This window comes from Salmo salar, chromosome ssa02 (assembly GCF_905237065.1).
Source record: "Salmo salar chromosome ssa02, Ssal_v3.1, whole genome shotgun sequence".
Taxonomy (NCBI): Eukaryota; Metazoa; Chordata; class Actinopteri; order Salmoniformes; family Salmonidae; genus Salmo; species Salmo salar.
In genome coordinates this window covers 22,276,625-22,299,709 of record NC_059443.1, presented here as the reverse complement: position 1 = coordinate 22,299,709, position 23,085 = coordinate 22,276,625, and the positions used below count along the sequence as shown (strand labels likewise).

Sequence of the window (23,085 nt, the reverse complement as noted above, 5' to 3'; positions counted from 1 at the left end):
TAAAATTGATGATATAGAATAAATTCCTCATCAATCTACACACTATACCCCATAATGATGAAGAGAAAACAGTTTAGACATGTTTGCAAATGTAAAAAGTATTCAGACCCTTTGCTATGAGACTCGAAATTGATCTCAGGTGCATCCTGTTTCCTTTTATCACCCTTGAGATGTTTATACACACCTGTCTATATAAGGTCTCACAGTTGACAGTTGACAGAGCAAAAACCAAGCCATGAGGTCGAAGGAATTGTCCGTAGAGCTCCGAGACAGGATTGTGTCGAGGCACAGATCTGGGAAGGGTACCAAAACATTTCTGCAGCATTGAAGGTCCCCAAGAACACAGTGGCCTCCATCATTCTTAAATGGAAGAAGTTTGGAACCACCAAGACTCTTGCTAGAGCTGGCTGCCTGGCCAAACTGAGCAATCGGAAGAGAAGGGCCTTGGTCAGGGAGGTGAAGGGGCCAGAGCTCCAGAGTTCCCCTGTGGAGGTGGGATAACTGTTATGGGTGTAAGATGGCACAGTGATGCCATCTGTTGGTAAATGTTCATTACTGCAACTCCAGTGTTTTACCGGTGTGCTTGAGATACCCGGATGTATTGCAATATACTGAACAAGACTGGTTACTCGCATCAATGCCTCTGTCTCGTCATTTAACATACAAACAATAACCTTCCAGAATGACAACCATCTCTGCAGCACTCCACCAACCAGGCCTTTATTGTAAAGTGGCCAGACGGAAGCCACTCCTTAGTAAAAGGCACATGACAGCACACTTGGAGTTTGCCAAAAGGCACCAAAAGGACTCTCAAGACCATGAGAGAGAAGATTCTCTGGTCTTACGAAACCAAGATTGAACTCTTTGGCCTGAATGCCAAGCGTCATGTCTGGAGGAAACCTGGCACCATCCCTATGGTGAAGCATAGTGGTGGCCGCATGTTTTGGGGATGTTTTGCAGCGGCAGAGACTGGGAGAGTAGTCAGGATCGAGGGAAAGATGAATGGAGCAAAGTACAGAAAGATCCTTGATGAAAACCTGCTCCAGAGCGCTCCAGACCTCAGACTGGGGCGAAGGTTCACCTTCCAACAGGACAACGACCCTAAGCACACAGCCAAGACAACGCTGGTGTGGCTTGGGGACAAGTCTCTGAATGTCCTTGTGTGGCCCAACCAGAGCCCGGACTAGAACCAGATCAAACATCTCTGGAGAGACCTGAAAATAGCTATGCAGCGACGCCCCCATCCAACCTGACAGAGCGTGAGAGGATCTGCAGAGAAGAATGGGAGAAACTCCCCAAATGCAGGTGTGCAAACTTGTAGCGTCATACCCAAGAATAATCGAGGCTGTAATATCTGCCAAAGGTGCTTCAAAGTACTGAGTAAAGGGTCTAAATACTTATGTACTGTAATGTGATTTTTTTACTGAATTAGGCAAGTCAGTTAAGAACAAATTCTTATTTACAATGACTGCCTACCCCTGCCAAACCCTAACCCGGACGACGTTGGGCCAATTGTGCGCCGCCCTATGGGACTTCCAATCACATCCGGTTGTGATACAGCCTGGAATCAAACCAGGGTCTTAAGTGATGCCTCTAGCACTGAGATGCAGTGCCTTAGACCGCTGCGCCACTCGGGAGCCCGATATATAATTTTTTTTGTTAATCATTGTTAATAAAAATTGCTAACATTTCTATAAACCTGTTTTTGCTTTGACATTATTGGGTATTGTGTGTAGATTGATGAAGGCAAACATTTTTTTAAATCAATTTTAGAATAAGGCTGTAACATAGCAAAATGTGGAAAAAGTCAAGGGGTCTGAATACTTTACGAATGCACTGTGGACTGGCCAGGCGAAAGCTATGATCCCTTATTGATGTCACCTGTTCAATCCACTTCAATCAGTGTAGATGAAGGGGAGGAGGCAGGTTAAAGAAGGATTTTTAAGCCTTGAGACAATTGAGACATGGATTGTGCATGTCTGCCATTCATAGGATGCATGGGCAAGACAAAAGATTTAGGTGCCTTTGAGCGGGGTATGGTGGTAGGTGCCAGGCACATCGGTTTGAGTATGTGAAGAACTGCAACGCTGTTTCCCGTGTGTATCAAGAATGGTCCACCACCCAAAGGACATCCAGCCAACTTGACACAACTGTGGGAAGCATTAGAGTCAACATGGGCCAGCATCCCTGTGGAACGCTTTTGACACCTTGTAGAGTCCATGCCCCGACAAATTGAGGCTGTTCTGAGGGCAACTCAATATTAGGAAGGTTTTCCTAATCTTTTGTACACTTAGTGTATGATTTATATAGGAATTTTATCTTGATCACAGTGCTCATTGAGAAAAATGTATTGGATTTCCAGCAAAACATCTGTATTATGTACAGTACAATACTAGCATGGGGACTTATCTATTAGTCAAAGCCATAATAATTTCATCAATAAAATTGCAAGGCTTTTTCTAACACATAAATTGTTTATAATTTTCTTGTTTTTGCATTTTCTAAATAACTGTTTAAATGTCATAGTTGTGGAAGAGCAATCCTTTTCACCTCATTTAACATCTGATTTACTTAACAAAAGTCACATCTCAATCGGTGTTCCAGGTAAGTCATGACATAGCATAAGTTGGGGGGGGTTCCTCTTTGGTTCTCTATTGCTCCTCTATTGTTCCTCAAGCAAGGGGGAGGCCGATGACATACATCACGGATTCCCATCAGACCCATCAACTTCTTGAATGCCCTACTTCCTAAAGTATGCAGTTGTATGTAAAAAAACACTATTTTGCTCAAAACATGTTTTTTTATGCTTTAGTGTGTGTACTTTACTGTACTTATACTTGGTTGGTTGCTTTTGACAGTAAAAGTCGCTGGAAGGCGTTGTTAACGCTCCGACTAGTGTCTTCACTGACATTTTCAACCTGTCCCTGACTGAGTCTGTAATACCAACATGTTTCAAGCAGACAACTCTAGTCCTCATGCCCAAGAACACTAAAGTAACCTGCCTAAATGACTACCAACCCGTAGCACTCACGTCTGTAGCCATGAAGTGCTTTGAAAGGCTGGTCATGGCTCACATCAACACCATTATCCCAGAAACCCTAGACCCACTCCAATTTGCATACCGCCCCAACAGATCCACAGATGATGCAATCTCTATTGCACACTGGCCTTTCCCACCTGGACAAAAGGAACACCTATGTGAGAATGCTATTCATTGACTACAGCTCAGCGTTCAACACCATTGTGCCCTAAAGCTCATCACTAAGCAAAGGACCCTGGGACTAAACACCTCCCTCTGCAACTGGATCCTGGACTTCCTGACGGCCGCCCCCAGGTGGTAAGGGTAGATAACAACATATCTGCCACGCTGATCCTCAACACGGGGGCCCCTCAGGGGTGTGTGCTCAGTCCCCTCCTGTACTCCCTGTTCACCCATGACTGCACGGCCAGGCACGACTCCAACACCATCATTAAGTTTGTCGACAACCCAACAGTGGTAGGCCTGATCACCGACAAGGATGAGACAGCCTATAGGGAGGAGGTCAGAGACCTGGCCGTGTGGTGCCAGAATAACAACCTCTCCCTCAACGTGATCAAGACAAAGGAGATGAATGTGGATTACAGGAAAAGGAGGACCTAGCATGCCCCTATTGTCATCGACGGGGCTGTAGTGGAGCAGGTTGAGAGGTTGCACATTTTATTGGTCACATACACATGGTTAGCAGATGTTAATGCGAGTGTAGGGAAATTCTTGTGCTTGTAGTTACGACAATGCAGTAATATCTAACAAATAATCTAACAAATTCACAACAACTACCTTATACACACAAATGTAAAGGACTGAATGAGAATATGTACATATAAATATATGGATGAGCGATGGCCGTGCAGCATAGGCAGGATGCAGTAGATGGTATAGAATACAGTATATACATATGAGATGAGTTTTTTTTTATTGTATTTTTATTTCACCTTTATTTAACCAGGTAGGCCAGTTGAGAACAAGTTCTCATTTACAACTGTGACCTGGCTAAGATAAAGCAAAGCAGTGTGACAAAAACAACAGCACAGAGTTACACATGGGATAAACAAACGTACAGTCAATAACACAATAAAAAAAACTGTGTACAGTGTGAACAAATGAAGTAAGGAGGTAAGGCAATAAATAGGCCATAGTGGCAAAGTAATTACAATTTAGCAATTGGAGTGATAGATGTGCAGATGAGGATGTGCAAGTAGAAATACTGGTGTGCAAAAGAGAACAAAAAAACAAAAACAAATATGGGGATGAGGTAGTTGGTTGGATGGGCTGTTTACAGATGGGCTGTGTACAGCTGCAGCGATCGGTAAGCTGCTCTGACAGCTGATGCTTAAAGTTAGTGAGGGAGATATAAGTCTCCAACTTCAGTGATTTTTGCAATTCGTTCCAGTCATTGGCAGCAGAGCACTGGAAGGAAAGGCGGCCAAAGAGGTGTTGGCTTTGGGGAAGACCAGTGAAATTTACCTGCTGGAGCGAGGTGCTACGGGTGGGTGTTGCTATGGTGACGAGTGAGCTGAGATAAGGCGGAGCTTTACCTAGCAAAGACTTATAGATGACCTGGAGCCTGTGGGTTTGTCGACGAATATAATTTGTAAATGACATAAATGACAATGTAGGATATGTAAACATTATTAAAGTGCCATTATTTAAGTGACTATTGATACCTTTATTAAGTCCATTCAGAGATTTGAGTCTGTATGTTTGCAGCAGCCTCTCTATGTTAGTGATGACTGTTTTACAGTCTGATGGCCTTGAGATAGAAGCTGTTTTTCAGCCACTTGGTCCCAGCTTTGATGCACCTGTACTGACCCGCCTTCTGGATGATAGCGGGGTGAACAGGCAGTGGTTCAGGTGGTTGTTGTCCTTGATTATCTTTTTGGCCTTCCTGTGACATCGGGTGCTGTAGGTGTCCTGGAGGGCAGGTAGTTTGCCCCCGGTGATGTGTTGTGCAGACCGCACTACCCTCTGGAGAGCCTTGCGGTTGAGGTTGGTTCAGTTGCCGTACCAGGTGATGATACAGCCTGACAGGATGCTCTCGATTGTGCATCTGTAAAAGTTTGTGAGTATTTCAGGTGACAAGCCAAATTTCGTCCGCCTCCTGAGGTTGAAGAGGCGCTGTTGCGCCTTCTTCACCACGCTGTCTGTGTGGGTGGAACATTTCAGTTTGTCCGTGATGTGTACGCCGAGGAAGTACTGTCCCATCGATGTGGGGGGGGGTGCGGCCCTCCCCTCCTCCCTGTAGGCCGTCTCGTCGTTGTTGGTAATCAAGCCTACCACTGATGATTGAGTTGAAAGCGTGCAAAGCCACTCAGTCATGGGTGAACAGGGAGTACAGGAGAGGGCTGAGAACACACTCTTGTGGGGCCCCAGTGTTGAGGATCAGCGGGGTGGAGATGTTGTTTCCTACCTTCACCACCTGGGGGCGGCCCGTCAGGAGGTCCAGGACCCAGTTGCACAGGGCGGGGTACTATGGTTTAAATTCTGAGTTGTAGTCAATGAACAGCATTCTTACATAGGTATTCCTCTTGCCCAAATGGGATAGGGCAGTGTGCCGTGTGATGGCGATTGCATCGTCAGTGGACCTATTCGAGCGTAAGCAAATTGGAGTGGGTCTAGGTTATCAGGTAGGGTGGAGGTGATATGATCCTTGACTAGTCTCTCAAAGCACTTCATGATGGTCATTTAGTTCAGTTACCTTAGCTTTCTGGGGGAACAGGAACAATGCTGGCCATCTTGAAGCATGTGGGGACAGCAGACTGGGATAGGGATTGATTGACTATGTCCGTAAACACACCAGTCAGCTGGTTGGCGCATGCTCCGAGGACGTGGCTAGGGATGCCGTCTGGGCTGGCAGCCTTGCGAGGGTTAACACGTTGAAATGTTTTGGCCACGGAGAAGGAGAGCCCACAGGCTTTGGTAGCGCGCCATGTCAGTGGCACTGTATTGTCCTCAAAGCGAGAGCAAAGAAGTTGTTTAATTTGTCTGGGAGCAAGACGTCGATGTCCGTGATGGGGCAGGTTTTCTTTTTGTAATCCGTGATTGTCTGTAGACCCTGCTACATACGTCTCGTGTTTGAGCCGTTGAATTGCGACTCCACTTTGTCTCCATACTGACCCTTTGCTTGTTTGATTGCCTTGCGGAGGGAATAGCTGCACTGTTTGTATTCGGTCATGTTTCCAGTCACCTTGCCATGATTGAAAGCGGTGGTTCGCGCTTTCAGTTTTGCGCAAATTCTGCCATCAATCCACGGTTTCTGGTGAGGAAAGGTTTTAATATTCACAGTGGGTACGACATCTCCAATGAACTTGCAAATAAACTTGCTCACCGAGTCAGCGTATACATTAATGTTATTGTCTGAAGCGGTCCGGAACATATCCCAGTCCATGTGATCAAAGCAATGCTGATGCGTGGAATCCGATTGGTCAGACCAGCGTTGGATAGACCTGAGCACGGGCGTTTCCTGTTTCTGTCTATAGGCTGGGATCAACAAAATGGAGTCATGGTCAGATTTGCCGAAGGCAGGGCAGGAGAGGGCTTTGTATGCGTAGCAATGATCCAGAATGCAACCAGCTCGTGTCACGCATTCGATATGCTGATAGGATTTAGGAAGTCTTGTTCTTAGGTAGCTTTGTTAAAATCCCCAGCTACAATAAATGCAGCCTCAGGATCTATGGTTTCCAGTTTACATAGAGTCCAGTGAAGTTCTTTCAGGGCCGACGAGGTATCTGCTTGGGGGTTATACACGGCTGTGAGTATAATCTCAGAGAATTCTCTTGGAAGATAATGCGGTCGGCATTTGATTGTAAGGAATTCTATGTCTGGTGAACAAAAGGACTTGAGTTCCTGTATGTTGCTGTGATTACACCATGAGTTGTTTACCATAAGGCATACACCCCCGCCCTTCTTCTTACCTGAGAGATGTTTTTTTCTGTCGGCGCGACGCATGAAGAAACCGGGTGGCTGTACCGTCTTTGACAACATATCCCGAGTGAGCCATGTTTCAGCGAAACAAAGAATGTTACAATCTCTGATGTCTCTCTGGAAGGCAACTCGTGCCCTAATTTCGTCGACCTTGATATGTAGAGATTGGACATTGGCGAGTAATATGCTCGGAAGCGGTGGATGGTGTGCTCGCCTTCTGAGTCTGACCAGTAGGCCTCTTCGTCTGCCTCTCCTTCGGCGACCGCATTGTTTTGGGTCGGCCTCTAGTATAAGATCCCATGTCCAGGGTGGAGGTCTGAACAAAGGATCTGCTTCGGGAAAGACGTATTCCTGGTTGTAATGTTGGTAAATTGACATCACTTTTATATCCAATAGTTCTTCCCAGCTATGTAATAACACTTTAGATTTTCTGGGCTAACAATGTAAGAAATAATACATAAAAAACAAACAACTGCATAATTTCCTAAGGACCTGAAGCGAGGCGACCGTCTCTGTCGGCGCCATCTCTGTCCAAGGTCCAAACACACCAAGACAGTCGTAAAGAGGGCACAAAAAAGCCTATTCTCCCTCAGGAGACTGAAAAGATTTGGCATTGGTCCTCAGATCCTCAGAGAGTTCTACAGCTGAACCATCGAGAGCATCCTGACTGGTTGCATCACCACCTGGTATGGCAACTGCTCGGGCTCCAACCGCAAGGCACTATAGAAGGTACATCACTGGGGCCAAGCTTCCTGCCATCCAGGACCTCTATACCAGGAGGTGTCAGAGGAAGGCCCTAACAATTGTCAAAGACTCCAGCCACCCTAGTCATAGACTGACTCTCTGCTACCGCACTGCAAGCAAACCCACAACATCGACGTCTGGGAGCAAGACGTCGATGTCCGTGATGGGGCTGTAATCCGTGATTGACTGTAGACCCTGCATCGACTGCCACAAAATCGAGCTGAAGTGGTAAAATTGATATCCACGTTTATAACACAGGGTTGCTACAGTTAATGTTATTTGTGATCATAAACATTGTTTTGAGTTAACATTGGGGAGGATGCATTTTTTTATGACACCTGTAGTTGGACCAACCCTCCCCCCAGTAATTTTCTAACTGTCCCTAATCAGCAGTCAGACAGTAATTTTTTCTTTGTATCATATCATATATCAAGTAGAGGTCTTCGCGGATCCACCTGTATCCAAATACCCCAAATCCGATCCGGATACATCCGAACACGACTGCTGCAGGAGAGAGAGAGAGAGAGAGAGAGAGAGAGAGAGAGAGAGAGAGAGAGAGAGAGAGAACATTTATGCTGCTGCTCTTGCTTTCACAAGAGTGGTACGTGTTCTTGTTCTTGGCCAATCTAAAGTCTTTAAAGTGCCAATAGGCTACAGTCATAGAGTCTCTGTGTGGGGCAAAAGGCTACAACGACCAAGAGCAAACAGGTGGGCTGCTACTTAATATTGCAGCCTCAATTAGCTTAGCTAGCTAACGTTAGCTAGCTTAACTAGCTTCTCCCGGTTTGATGCAGTCAAGACAGGTACTACGTAATCATAGTTGATGATAAATATCCTAGCTATGGCAGCAGTTAGTCTACTATAGAGCGAGTCTCTTACTCCCTGCTCACAGTGTCACTCGTTCACAGTACGGCCCCTCCCCCGCCTGCTAGAGTGGCACCTCTCTCCCTCCTCTTGCACTTTATCAGCTCCGTTTAATAAAGTAGATTAAAAAAAAAAAAAATTGCTGCTTCCCTCACTCGAATCGGACCCGGTCTGGATCAGACCAAGTCTATACAAAAAGGGTCTAGTTGTCCTCAGGTCCGTTTGGAACGGGTCTTTATATTTAAAACATTTATTTATGCATATCGTGTGTGGGTGGGAAAGCCCAGGTCCATTTCAGAACAGGTACAGATCTTTGGACCTGTGAAGACCTCCAATATCAAGCACAGACCCAGATGAGCAGCCAAGTCAGAAAGATGACCCATGCTGCTATTTTTATTAACACAATCGCCTCACCTTATCTTCATCCCTGGTATTTCCATTCAGCACATGTGCTGCAGTCATGATCCAGTGGTCCCCGATAACTATCCCTCCTCCTCTACCATTTACTATCAGCAACACCTGCCAGGGGAAGGATCCAGCTGGAGCTGGCTTTCCCCCAACAATCCCTGGGAGGTTCACTGTAAGAAGTCCACACACTAGGGACAAAGAGGGACAGATACACAAGAGGCACACATAGACAGCTACACTCACAATAACTGCTAACCATGTGACCAAAAACATTTGATTTGATTTGATTTGACAGTGACAGTTGACTAAGGAACACTCACATCCATTCATTCATATTGTAAAACACATGCGCATTCACACTTACAGACACAAATTGGCTCCTTGCTGTATCTCATTTCAAAATGTTCTCCTTTCCCTTTAAGGAGGGTACATATTTATTATGAGTTACCTGGGATACATTGGAGAATCATATAGTTGTTCTGATCGTCTTTCTGCTTTGCAACCGATGAGCATGTGAAACTAGCTATTGTACATTGAAAGAGTGTCATTAGAATTTTTTCATTGCTGTGAAATATATTTTCAATAGCAAAAAATAGAGTTAACAGCTGTTTGAAGCTGGTGGGCCAAAACCAAAAGTAAAAGGCTCAAGAGTGATTCTCCGCCAGGGAGGTACAATGATTCCCTACAGTGTTCAGTGCTTGTTTTCGCATTTAAACTGAAATTGAGCGAAGTGTGGACTTTTAGCAAACAGGAAATTACAGCGTGATTTCCAATAAATAACAAAGCCACAAAGTCAGAACATCTTTCTCATTTTGACAACAGATGCCGCTCCAGTGGGAGAAATCAATAGGCGGATATCACAGCCAATAACAACTCTGGCGGGTAAGTAATAATGTAAAACACAGTCATTCCACTATAATTGCAGATATATTGTGGACATTTTCTAAAATTACAATGCAAAAATTATTAAATAAATCCTATGTCTAGCACCTATAAGTTTTTTTACATTGCTATCTTAAAAAAGTAAGGAAACTATTTACAATTCACTTTTTTACTATGTAACACTAATGCTTAAAATAACCATAAAACATCTTCTCATGGACTAAAGATTCACTCCAAATTTGGTCTTTGGACTCATCACAATAGTTCCTAACAACTTTGAGAAAATAACATTGATGCATTCAAAGATGGCCACACTATACCAGTAGATGCATATTAGCACATTCGCTAATATGCTAAAATATGCTAAAAAATACTTTAAAATCATGAATGACAGGATCAAATGACACTAAATTTGGACTGTAGGCCCATGGTATATACCTTAAGTTAGCTAAGGGATAGTCAAAAGATGGCTGAGTTATTGACAAATTATTGAGTTATTGAAACAAATTTTACATGTCCATTTAAACCACTGTAAAATCCATTCCAGAGAGGCCTATTAACTTGAAACTTGTCAACGCTATCATGGACATCCCTACACTCTTATAAAAAGGCGTTCCAAAATGGTTCTTCGGCTGCCCCATAGGATAATCTTTTTTGGTTCCAGGTATAATCCTTTTTGGTTCCAGGTAGGTGTCACGTCCTGACCAATATTTAGGTATTATTTGTAGTATATTTGGTCAGGACGTGGCAGAGGTATATTTGTTTTGTATTATGGGGTTTTGTGTGTGGTGTAGTGGGGTGTGTTAGTTGTTGGTATAGGTTCTAGGTTTGTTTTCTATGTATAGTTAATTGGGGTTGGACTCCCAATTGAAGGCAGGTGTGTTGAGTTGCCTTTGATTGGGAGTCCTATATAATAGGGTGTGTTTGTCTTTGTGTTTTGTGGGTAGTTGTATTTTGCACTGCGTTATTTATGCCTGTAAAACTGTCACTAGTCTTATTTCGTTTTCTTGTTTTTCCTCCGTGTTCACATTCGTTTAATAAATTAAGATGATGATCACTAACTCCTCTGCGTATTGGTCCACTTTCTCCGACGATGATTTCGCTATATCGTCTGACGACGAAGAAATCTGTGACAGTAGGACTCTTTTGTGTTCCATGTAGAACCCTCTAGTGGAAAGGGTTCTACCTGGAACCAAAAAGGATTCTTCAAAAGGGTTCTCCTATGGGGACAGCTAAAGAGCAGTTTTAGGTTCTCGATAACACCTTTTTTTCCTGAGAGTGTAAGATGAACCACACTGCATTTGGTATTGATTTCTCAAAAAACAAAGAAACTATTAGGGAAAGGGAAAGGGAGATACCTAGTCAGTTGTACAACTGAATGCATTCAACTGAAATGTGTCTTCCGCATTTAACAACTCATTCTTTGCATATGTAACGTTAATGCTAAAAAATCATCTGCATCCATCTTCTCGTCATGAACCATACATCAGTTTAGCGCCAGATTTTCAATTTAGACTAATTACATCAGTCTTTAACGGTTTTGAGAAAAAATTGTGGCTGCATACAAATATGGCGCAGTGTACCAATAGATGCATGTTAGCACACATGCTAATGCTAAAAATACTTTACAAATCTTCTTCTCATGAACTATAAATCAGATTGACTCCAGATATGGTATATAGACTCATTGAATTAGCCTCTAATGGATTTGAGAAAGATAACCAACTTACTTGAATCATTCTCAACTGGCCTACCTGGATAAATAAAGGTGAAATAAAACAAATTAATTAAAAAAAACTTAAAGAGAGATAAATATGGTATCGCTTTCACTGATTGCACATAAAGGAAGATAGTTCCTATATGATTGGGTGCTTGCTTTGTTATCCAACTGATCTTGTGTCCTTTCTATAATCCCCATGAACCCCGTTCATTGCTGCTTGCAGCTATATTTAATATTGAAATGTAATAAAAAGATGGGACTCAGAGGGTTCAATATGGACTTCACATTGTTAAAAATATATGATCGTAAAAAGTCTCACCATTAACTATTTTAGAGAGTAGTGAGCAGTGGTACTGAATGACTGAGAAATGTTGGTTCTGAGAGCAAGATATGAACGTCACCCCTCCATTCAGCAACGGTTCGGGTTCCCCACAGTCAATTACTCCAGAGGAGAGAGAAAGAAACATCCTCATCATCATCATCTTTACCCTAGAGAGGGATGGTGTGGTATCTTGAAATATGGAGCTGTATGAGCAAGTCATAAAGTAGCAGTCATCATCGTCTTTGCCGTTGTTATCACAATTGTTGTCATTAACATGAGCATGCTCATCGTCATCATCATCAGAAGCAACAGCAGATTCCACATTATTATTCTACAGTAACATAGCCAAAGCACACGCACAAAACATTAAAACACGCAAACACATCCATAATAGTTATATTTTAGAATGTTTTAGAATCTTCCTCCTCTATGGTATTTTTGATCCAGTCTACGTAGTTAGCCACACGCGTGTAGACCCCAGATTTTAAAGGCTGTCCACAGTCAATCCCCCAACTGACGATCCCTGCTAGATATTTGTAGTTGACTGTTTTAGTTGACCTATGCTTACCCAATCTGACCAATCAGGTATTTAGCGTCCTTTGCTGGCAGACACAGTGGCATGACATGAGCATTGAATGTGATTGGATGTTTGAATTGGATCATGGCGATGTCATGGTCATAGTTTACATCGCCTACATTGTATTCAGGGTGAATATGGGGAGAGGCGACCTCAAGAGGTGGAGACTGGATGAGGTTTTCCACATGGTTGTGTCCAACATATACCTTTGGACAGGGTAAATTAGTCACACTTAAGATATACATTTAATCAGCAGTGACGACAGTCCATTTTTCCATTGTCTCATATCACCCCTGCCCAGTCGTTGAAAGCGATAGATTAGGGTCTAATGAATTTATTTAAATTGACTGATTTCCTTTATTTTATTTTATTTAATGTTAAGGGACCATATTCTGTAGGTGAGAATGAAATACAATCCATTATGTCTTATCTGTGTGTTGAAGGCACCTGAAGAGTTAAAGGTGCAATATGCAGGAATTGCTCTGTCATTTCCTGGTTGCAAAAATTCTAATAGTTCACCTAATCTCAGTTTATGTGACAAAACAAGCACTGTACCATCTAAACCGATGTGAAATATCTTTTCAAAAACCAAAAATACACACATTTACACTCATCATATGCTCCTGCTACTCCGTTCTTTATTTTACTCTTATCTATCCTGATGCCTAGTCACTTTACCCTGCCTTCATGTACATATCGACCTCAAATACCTCGTACCCGTGCACATTGATCTGGTACTCTCTGTATATAGCTCCATTCTTGTGTATTTTATTCCTTGTGTTACTATTTTTCTTTTTACTATAATTTTTTGAACTGCATCGTTGGGAAGGGCTCATAAGCCAGCATTTCACTGTAAAGTTTACACCAGTTGTATTCAGCGCATGTGATTTGATTTTAGTTTTTGGTTCCAGTCTCTTCTACAGTGATTTGTTGTGGGGAACCTGAACCATCGCTAAACCGTTGCCTAATGGAGGGGTGACGTTCATATCTGCCTCTCAGAACCAGTACCTCTGTCATTCAACACCACTGCAATGAGCCGTAATACATTCTTCCTGAAGGGGCTAACCGTGAGACTTTCATTGAAGGAAAGTCAAGAAGGGTGCAGGAAAGTAGTGAATTCTAAGCAAACTCCTGCTACTGTCTTGTAAACTACCAATACTGTGTGGAAACATTTTAATAGGAGGGTTGTTCCACCAATTGGGTGCCTTTTGAGAGCGTAACTTTAAGAAAAATATTGAAGAAAAAAAACGACTTTGAACATTCTGTCATAAGCCTTAGGAGTCGATTGACGCACTCCTTCAAAATCTGTCTGTTTAAACTAGAGATATCCATTTTTTTTGTATGGGCTGCGTCTCAAAATATCACATCTGCCTAGGACGAATGGCCTTCCACATCTGAGCTGGAAAGTGTCAGGGCTACAGTGCTGTTTGTCAGAACAGGAGACATCTCAAAAATCGGTCTTCTCACAAAAACTTCCTTCCTTCCCTCCCTCCCTCCCTCCCTCCCTCCCTCCCTCCCTCCCTCCCTCCCTCCCTCCCTCCCTCCCTCCCTCCCTCCCTCCCTCCCTCCCTCCCTCCCTCTTTATCTCTAGGGTTTGGTGTAGGAGTCATGAAAATCTCCAATTAGCTCCAATATGTCCAGCTTCCTGTAGTGGATCAGGAAATGTGCAGAGCTGCTGTTGCCCTGAACGATAGTGGACACAACTGGGGACATGTTCTGTGCCGGGTTACCTGAGGGGGGGGGGGCTGGGCAGCAGGGATCATTAGCTGGGCAAAAGGATGTGTATGACCTGGCCAATATGGGGTAAATACCCACATGGCTAACTACATCTGCTTGATCAAGAAGACCATGAAGGAGAACTAGACCAATATAAGTTGTAGTGGCAATCAGTGACATCTGTTCTCTGAACATCTCGCTTTTTGTGTCCATTAAACATGGAACCTCTATTTATATCTCACAATATATTACTAATATTGCATTTATGATGACAACACACTGTAGTCTTAGAAAAGAAAAGCTGGACACATTTCCGAGGCTCCGATGCAACGAATGCGCTAAATGCCAACGTTTCCACAGCTAAGCTGCCTTCATCAGGGTCTCATCTATCTAACCTACTGTAGGCTGTCATATCCCATAACTACACTAAATACCAACGTTTCCACAGCTAAGCTGCCTTCATCAGGGTCTCATCTATCTAACCTACTGTAGGCTGTCATATCCCATAACTACACATGACCAGGGATGTAGTTTAAAAAAGGTACATCATCTGAATGCCATAGTGGATAGTGTTGAGTGTACAGTGTGTTCTTCATCAACAGCGTAGCAGCACTGCATCATGTGACCTGAACTGACATACCCAGGCCAGCATGGAGTTTGTCCCTATGTGTAAACAAAACAAACTATTCAAACAGAATTTACGGGAAGAGTACTGAACACACAACACTTTCCTCCCATTCTCTCGCTCTGTCCTCCCTCCCCTTTTCTCCCCCTTCCTCCCCCTTTCCCCCCCTTTCCCCCGCGCCCCATCCCCCCTACAACCTCTGGTAGATATGCATTCTGTCTTTTATAGGTTTCATTTTCGACATTAACGTAAAAAAGGTTTTACCTTTAAGAACTGATCAATTGTAGCCTTTTAACTCCCAACACCACCACTACTCTGTCTCTCGGTCTCTTTCACTCTCTCTCTCCCTCTCTCTTGTCCCCCCTTCTCCTTCATCTATTTCAGCCAAGTCAAACAGAGCAGGTTTTAACATGACTTTTAGACTCGTAGTCTAGCATAATACCTCACCATAGGTCTCTATTAGGACACACAGACTGCAGGGAATTCAAGTCTACTACATGTGAGCAATAGCCACAATACAGTAAAACAATAACAACAGAAACATTTGTGGCCAGGACCTTCAACATGGACTGGACCCCTCCGTTCATCTGGTGAGTTTGTTTGGTTACACTATACTTGAACCCATTGGCTATAGCTAAGTGAACGTAAACAACAACTGCTTACGTGAGTGTGTAAAGTCAGTTGTCATATTCAGACCAGCTGCCGTGAAGGTGTATGCCATTTATTCCATTACTAGTACATTATGTCATGTGACTAGCACGTGTGAGGAAGAGTTCAAATGAAGTATAACCTGTTTGTTTATATTACGCAGCACGCCAGTGGTTTTAACGTTTATTGAGCCTTCATCTTGAAGGATGATAAGAACATGTGATTCCTACAGCATCATTAGGTTATGTTTTCTTCTGCTTCCTGGTCACAGATCAGAAAATAGCTCTCTTTCTGATCAGTCATCATACAGACATGTTTCAAGGGGCTGTATTTACCTCGTTGTGACACACAACTCCTCCTATACCTCCCATCTCAGCCCTCTCTCCCTGTGTTGCTCTGCTCTAGGCTGCTGTGTGTGTCTGTGTGTGAGTGTTGGCGGTTGGCCCGGTCCCTGCCAGCCCTACATGGGGTGGTCCAGTCCCCCCAGTTCCCCCAGCCGTACCCTGCTGCCCTGTCACAACAGTGGGACCTCAGTGTACCTGAGGGTTACCAGCTCCAGCTCAGCTTCACTCACCTGGACATCGAGCCCTCAGCCGACTGCTACTACGACTCACTCACGGTCAGTGGACTTCAAAAGAACACTTTGACACCTTATTATAAAATGTAGGATGTATTAAATGTTTCTTACCGATATTGAAATATGTCCAAGAACCTTCTTCACTCCGTCATTCCAGGTTTTATATGACAAGAAGGTCCTTGCAAAGTTCTGTGGTCAGGAGAATTCTGCTGATGGACATCACCCAGGCAACCGGCCACTCTTGTCTCCAGGCAACAGGCTCACCCTGGTCCTTCAGACAGACGACACGAACCCTGAGCCACACCAGCACCTCGGCTTCTCTGCCCATTATCAGGCCAAAGGTAGCAACCCCACTAGAGGATCAGATGCCCTGCTCACAACATGAATACATAATCCAAGCCAACCGTACCACTGTTAAACCACAAGCCCCAGGAAAGTCTCAGGGAAGGTGACATCACAGTGTGATTCTAAGCTACACCCCCCCACCTATCTCCTTCCCTTCACCTCTCTTCTCCATCTCTCTCCTTCCCTCCACCTCTCTTCTCCATCCCTCTCTCCATCCCTATCCCAGACATAGATGAGTGTTCAGCTCCAGACCCTGAGGATGGTTCTGGTCCACTCTGCTCCCAGCTCTGCCACAACACCCTGGGCTCCTACATGTGCTCCTGTCGCCATGGCTACGAGCTCCGCCCTGACCAGCGCACCTGTGTCTGTGAGTACACCTTCTCTCTATCTGTGTGTGTGTGTGTGTGCGTGTGTGTGTGTGTGTATTGTAGTCCTACACATCTTGAGGACATCTCTCTCTCCCCCAGTGTCCTGTGGTGGGGGTATATTTGATGAACCAGAGGGGATTCTGTCCAGCCCAGGCTACCCTGACCCATCACCCCACGGCCTGGCCTGTCAGTATGTCATCTCTGTGGAGCCTGGGTTCATCGTCACCCTCAACTTCACTGACAGCTTCCACATAGAGCACATAGGCACCCAGAATGGACCCAGCTGCCTCTACCACTGGTTACAGGTAACACTGTACACTGCCCTGACCACTGGTTACAGGTAACACTGTATAATGCCGTGACCACTGGTTACAGGTAACACTGTATACTGCCCTGACCACTGGTTACAGGTAACACTGTACACTGCCCTGACCACTGGTTACAGGTAACACTGTATAATGCCGTGACCACTGGTTACAGGTAACACTGTATAATGCCCTGACCACTGGTTACAGGTAACACTGTATACTGCCCTGACCACTGGTTACAGGTAACACTGTACACTGCCCTGACCACTGGTTACAGGTAACACTGTATAATGCCCTGACCACTGGTTACAGGTAACACTGTACAATGCCCTGACCACTGGTTACAGGTAACACTGTACAATGCCCTGACCACTGGTTACAGGTAACACTGTATAATGCCGTGACCACTGGTTACAGGTAACACTGTATAATGCCCTGACCACTGGTTACAGGTAACACTGTACACTGCCCTGACCACTGGTTACAGGTAACACTGTACACTGCCCTGACCACTGGTTACAGGTAACACTGTATAATGCCCTGACCACTGGTTACAGGTAACACTGTACAATGCCCTGACCACTGGTTACAGGTAACACTGTACAATGCCCTGACCACTGGTTACAGGTAACACTGTATAATGCCCTGACCACTGGTTACAGGTAACACTGTACAATGCCCTGACCACTGGCTACAGGTAACACTGTACAATGCCCTGACCACTGGTTACAGGTAACACTGTACAATGCCCTGACCACTGGCTACAGGTAACACTGTACACTGCCCTGACCACTGGTTACAGGTAACACTGTACACTGCCCTGACCACTGGTTACAGGTAACACTGTACACTGCCCTGACCACTGGTTACAGGTAACACTGTACACTGCCCTGACCACTGGTTACAGGTAACACTGTACACTGCCCTGACCATAGAGTAAATGAATGAAGTACTGAATGTGTGTGTTTGTTCATGTGCGTGTTCATGCATGTGTGTGTGTTCAGGACAGCATGCTTTGTGTTTGTTTACAGTGTTTGATCTCTCCTCTGCCTCGCCCAGGTGTCCATCCCCGACAAGGAACCCCAGAAGCTGTGTGGAGGGAAGAGTCCTGGACTAATGCCCACTAACTCTTACACTGTCCAGCTAGACTACCACACTGACTGGGCTGGTCTGAGCCAGGGCTGGAGCCTGCACTACACTACTCAGAGTGAGAGAGGGAGGAGGAAATGCATAGAGAGGGTGAACATAGGTAGAGGGAAATAATGAAAGAGGAGAGGGAGAAAGAGAGAGCAAGGGAGAGTATGAAGGGAAGAGCAGATGCAAACTAGTGAAGTGAAAAAAGGTGAGAAGGTAAAACCTCCTGGAAGTAAAGCAGAGAATACAGGTCAAAGTTGAAGCCTAACTAAAAAAGCCCTGGTCTGAAATCCTGATATGTGTGTTGTTGTTCATAGGGGTGCAGTGTGCTTCACCCAGTTCTATCACCAATGGAAGAGTCACCCCAAACTTTCCCCAGTACTATTACAGAGACTACATCCAAGTCCGCTGTGACCCTGGCTACAAACTAATGATGGTGAGATTAAACAATCCCTTTTTACCCTGCCTCTTATCATTCTCTCTTACCTCATATTTCCTTCTTTCCCTTGTTAATATTCAGTCTTTTTATTTTCTACAAGGGCTCTTTTCCTGGAAATATCCCTTGTGAAGTATCGCGCCTCTCTCTCTCTCTCTCTCTCTCTCTCTCTCTCTCTCAGGATGGCAGAGAGATCAAGAGCTATGCCTCCATGTGTCAAAAGAATGGACAGTGGCACCTCTCCCTCCCTGAGTGCCACAGTGAGTCACAACCATGGAAATGGATTATATTTCTATGATCACAACCTAATACATTCCCATGAATCAAGTTCCATATTAAACACAGATGTATTTTGGTCTCTCTCTCTCTCTCTCTCTCTCTCTCTCTCTCTCTCTCTCTCTCTCTCTCTCTCTCTCTCTCTCTCTCTCTCTCTCTCTCTCTCTCTCTCTCTCTCTCTCTCTCTCTCTCTCTCTCTCTCTCTCTCTCTCTCTCTCTCTCTCTCTCTCTCTCTCTCTCTCTCTCTCTCTCTCTCTCTCTCTCTCTCTCTCTCTCTCTCTCTCTCTCTCTCTCTCTCTCTCTCTCTCTCTCTCTCTCTCGTGCAGTAATTGACTGTGGGGAACCTAAAGCATTGTTGAATGGAGGCGTAAGGTTCATATCTGGCTCTCAGAACCAGCACCTCTCTGTCATTCAGTACCACTGCAACGAACCTTTCTACTCACTCCTTGGAGGAGCAACTGGTGAGATGTTTTAACTATCCTACATCAAACAATAATATGTTGTTATTTAATTTGTGTTGACAACCACTCTGTCTGTCTGTCTGTCTGTCTGTCTGTCTGTCTGTCTGTCTGTCTGCCTGCCTGCCTGCCTGCCTGCCTGCCTGCCTGCCTGTCTGTCTGTCCTTCAGTGAGCTACACTTGTGCAGCAGATAGAACATGGAGAGACAACCTTGACACCCCTGTCATTCCCTCATGTATCCCAGGTAACTCCTTAAGTACCATTTTCTTTACCATATCCTGCATATACCATCCTGTATGTATTTGTGTGACCCTCGTCACTACTTTACCCCCCATCCCCAGTCTGTGGCCGGCCCACGGTGTCCCTCTCAGTCTTTCAGAAGATCATGGGGGGAGACAAAGCCCCAGACAAAACCATCCCCTGGCAGGTGATGCTCAGTGTGGACGGAGGCAGAGGAGGGGCCATGGTGATTGGGGACCGCTGGATCATGACTGCAGCTCATAACCTGGTGCAAAAGGGCGAACTTGTGCTAAAGGAGAAACTTCGGGTAGGTAGATTGTGACACACCCATCAATTCATTGGACACTGGAGAACAAAAGTATTTCCTACTTATGTTTTCAAAGGTATAGTCCACCTAAATATCTGGAGTAACAACAGGCAAAGAGAAGTCTTCAGTACTTTGCTAAAGCCACCACAAGCTAGCGTTCAAATTCCGTATGTATAAGTCCTTCAGTGATGTCAGATTTGAAGAAGTTGAAGATTTATTCTGAAGTTGAATTATGTTTTGTTTTCAAGGTTTTTATGGGAGACAATGATGCAGAAAAACTAGCAAAGCTCACCCCTCTTGGTGTCGCCTCTCTCCACCCCCACCCTGAATACAAAAACCCAGATAATGCAAACTACAATCACGACATCGCCCTGATAAAACTCCAACAACCACTCACATTCCACGCTGACATTATGCCATTGTGTCTGCCACCAGAGGACGCTATATACGAGACAGCCAAGATTGGGTGAGTCAGACTTGTCCTGTTCTTTATTAAAAATGAGAAAGCTGAACAACAATATTAACATTTATATTATTAAAGACATCAATAAGAACACAAAGAGGAAGTGCATTTTGAAGGGATAGATAGACCCACATTTCATAATGTGTTCATTCTTATCATGGAAGTAGTCAATGCGCCAAGAGTGCAACCTACAATTTTCATGACTTCTTTTTGGCATCCTTAAATTCAATTGTAAAATCTAAAGTAGCCTAACTGCACAACCAGTCCTTAGCAGTCCATAGTTCATCAATGTTCTTTGGTAAGCTAATGAATGTAAGGCAATAGTTTTCTGAGTAACTCCTTGACCTCTTTCCTGACCTCTATCCTTTATCAGTATGGTCTCAGGCTTTGGCATCAAAGAAGATGATATCATTGCCAACAAGCTCAGGTACATACGCCTACCAGTAGTGGACGGGAATGAGTGCCAAAACTCTGTCAACAGTGCAAAAGCAGCAATGCCAACAGAGACGATCCCTGCTCTGACAGACAACATGTTCTGTGCCGGAGTACCTGAGGGGGGCAAGGACTCCTGTACGGGGGACAGTGGAGGGGCGTACGTCTTGATGGATGGTAGTACTAAACGGTTTTGGGCTGCAGGTATTGTCAGTTGGGGTGTGGGTTGTGGACAGACTGGTAGATATGGAGTGTACACCCATGTGGCTAAATACATTAGCTGGATCAACAAAACAATGGAGGACAATAAGTAAAATATATAGGCGAAGACAACGAGGGAAAGAGAACAGAAATACAAAAGTATTTTTAATTCAAGTCATGATTTATGAATCCAAATAAAGCCCAAACGTTTAATCTCTGCTTTTCTCATGTGCATTTGTGTGAGTGTGTGTGTGTGTGTGTGTGTGCCTGTATGTGTGTTTGTGTGTGAGATGAAAGGTAAAACAAAAGAAAAGAGCTTCGACTTGGGTTGACTATTTTGTGCTTATGTACCAGAGTATGTGAGTGGAGCAGAGCTGGAGCGGAGCGTGCCCAATTTGACTGAGGCAGGGAGCGAGATTCCCGAAAGCTGAAGCGTTGGTAGCACTCACTTCACCAGCTCAGGGCATGCCCGGCCCAGCATGCATTTGTAGTCTACTTGTGTGCTGCTATCTATAGCCCCTTGCTTCAGCTATTGTCTAAATATTTTCATAAAGAAACTGATAAAACACACAGGTGCTAAATCAAGGTGACTTACAAAGATGTAGACCAAGAACAAGAGAGGGAGTGTGGTGATGAAATGACCACAACAAAGAAGAGAGGGAGTGTGATGATGAAATGACCACAACAAGGAAGAGAGGGAGTGTGGTGATGAAATGACCACAACAAAGAAGAGAGGGAGTGTGATGATGAAATGACCACAACAAGGAAGAGAGGGAGTGTGGTGATGAAATGACCACAACAAAGAAGAGAGGGAGTGTGATGATGAAATGACCACAACAAGGAAGAGAGGGAGTGTGGTGATGAAATGACCACAACAAAGAAGAGAGGGAGTGTGATGATGAAATGACCACAACAAGGAAGAGAGGGAGTGTGGTGATGTAATGTCCACAACAAGGAAGAGAGGGAGTGTGGTGATGAAATGACCACAACAAAGAAGAGAGGGAGTGTGGTGATGTAATGTCCACAACAAAGAAGAGAGGGAGTGTGGTGATGTAATGTCCACAACAAGGAAGAGAGGGAGTGTGGTGATGAAATGACCACAACAAAGAAGAGAGGGAGTGTGGTGATGAAATGACCACAACAAAGAAGAGAGGGAGTGTGGTGATGTAATGTCTACAACTAAAGAATCATTGTGGAATCTGAAAAGATACATGATGGTAAACTTACTATGAACACATGCTAAAAGAAAGGAACGAGGTGGGTAGATAACTAAATGTGTCATTGTAGCAAAGTATTTATAAACAAAAAATCACATCTCTTAAACGTTTCGTTAATTTTTGTTATATTATCAATACAATAGGCCATAATTGATTTTCACCCAATAGGCCTGGCATATTTTGCCTAAAAACCTTTAGACCTACCTATAAAAAATGTTCAAACAACTCTGCATCTCTGCCCAGCCTGGCAAGAGTGGCCCTTTCTATCAGCAGTTCCTATCCACCGCTTTCTATCCATCCCTTTCTATCCATCCCTTTCTATCCATCCCTTTCTATCCACCCCTTTCTATCCATTACTTTCTATCCATCTCTTTCAATCCACCCCTTTCTATCCACCCCTTTCTATCCACCCCTTTCTATCCACCACTTTCTATCCATCTCTTTCAATCCACCCCTTGCTATCCACCCATTTCTATCCACCCCTTTCTATCCACCACTTTCTATCCACAACGTTCTATCCACCCCTTTCTGTCAGCACTTTCTATCCACCCCTTTCTATCAGCATTTTCTATCCATCCCTTTCTATTCACCCCTTTCTGTCCACCCCTTTCTATCCACCCTTTTCTATCCATCCCTGTCTATCAGCAGTTTCGATCCACCCCTTTCTATCCATCCCTTTCTATCCACCCCTTTCTATCAGCACTTTCTGTCCACCACTTTCTATCAGCACTTTCTATCCAGCACTTTCTATACACCACTTTCTATCAGCACTTTCTATCCATCCCTTTCTATCCACCCCTTTCTATCAGCACTTTCTTTCCACCACTTTCTATCAGCACTTTCTATCAGCACTTT

At 44.3% G+C, this 23,085-nt stretch overlaps 1 protein-coding gene across 1 annotated transcript; it reads left to right on the top strand.

Annotated features, from left to right (window-relative positions):
• Nucleotides 1-15,104: 15,104 nt before the first annotated feature.
• On the top strand, nucleotides 15,105-21,230 carry c1r (complement component 1, r subcomponent). The gene is made up of 13 exons (XM_045700410.1): nucleotides 15,105-15,409; nucleotides 15,873-16,086; nucleotides 16,202-16,385; nucleotides 16,616-16,756; nucleotides 16,857-17,062; nucleotides 18,125-18,272; nucleotides 18,517-18,635; nucleotides 18,817-18,895; nucleotides 19,238-19,372; nucleotides 19,540-19,614; nucleotides 19,712-19,917; nucleotides 20,166-20,383; nucleotides 20,754-21,230. Exons 1-13 carry the CDS (start codon nucleotides 15,384-15,386, stop codon nucleotides 21,124-21,126), a joined length of 2,124 nt encoding a protein of 707 aa, XP_045556366.1. The 5' UTR covers nucleotides 15,105-15,383; the 3' UTR covers nucleotides 21,127-21,230.
• Nucleotides 21,231-23,085: the final 1,855 nt, after the last annotated feature.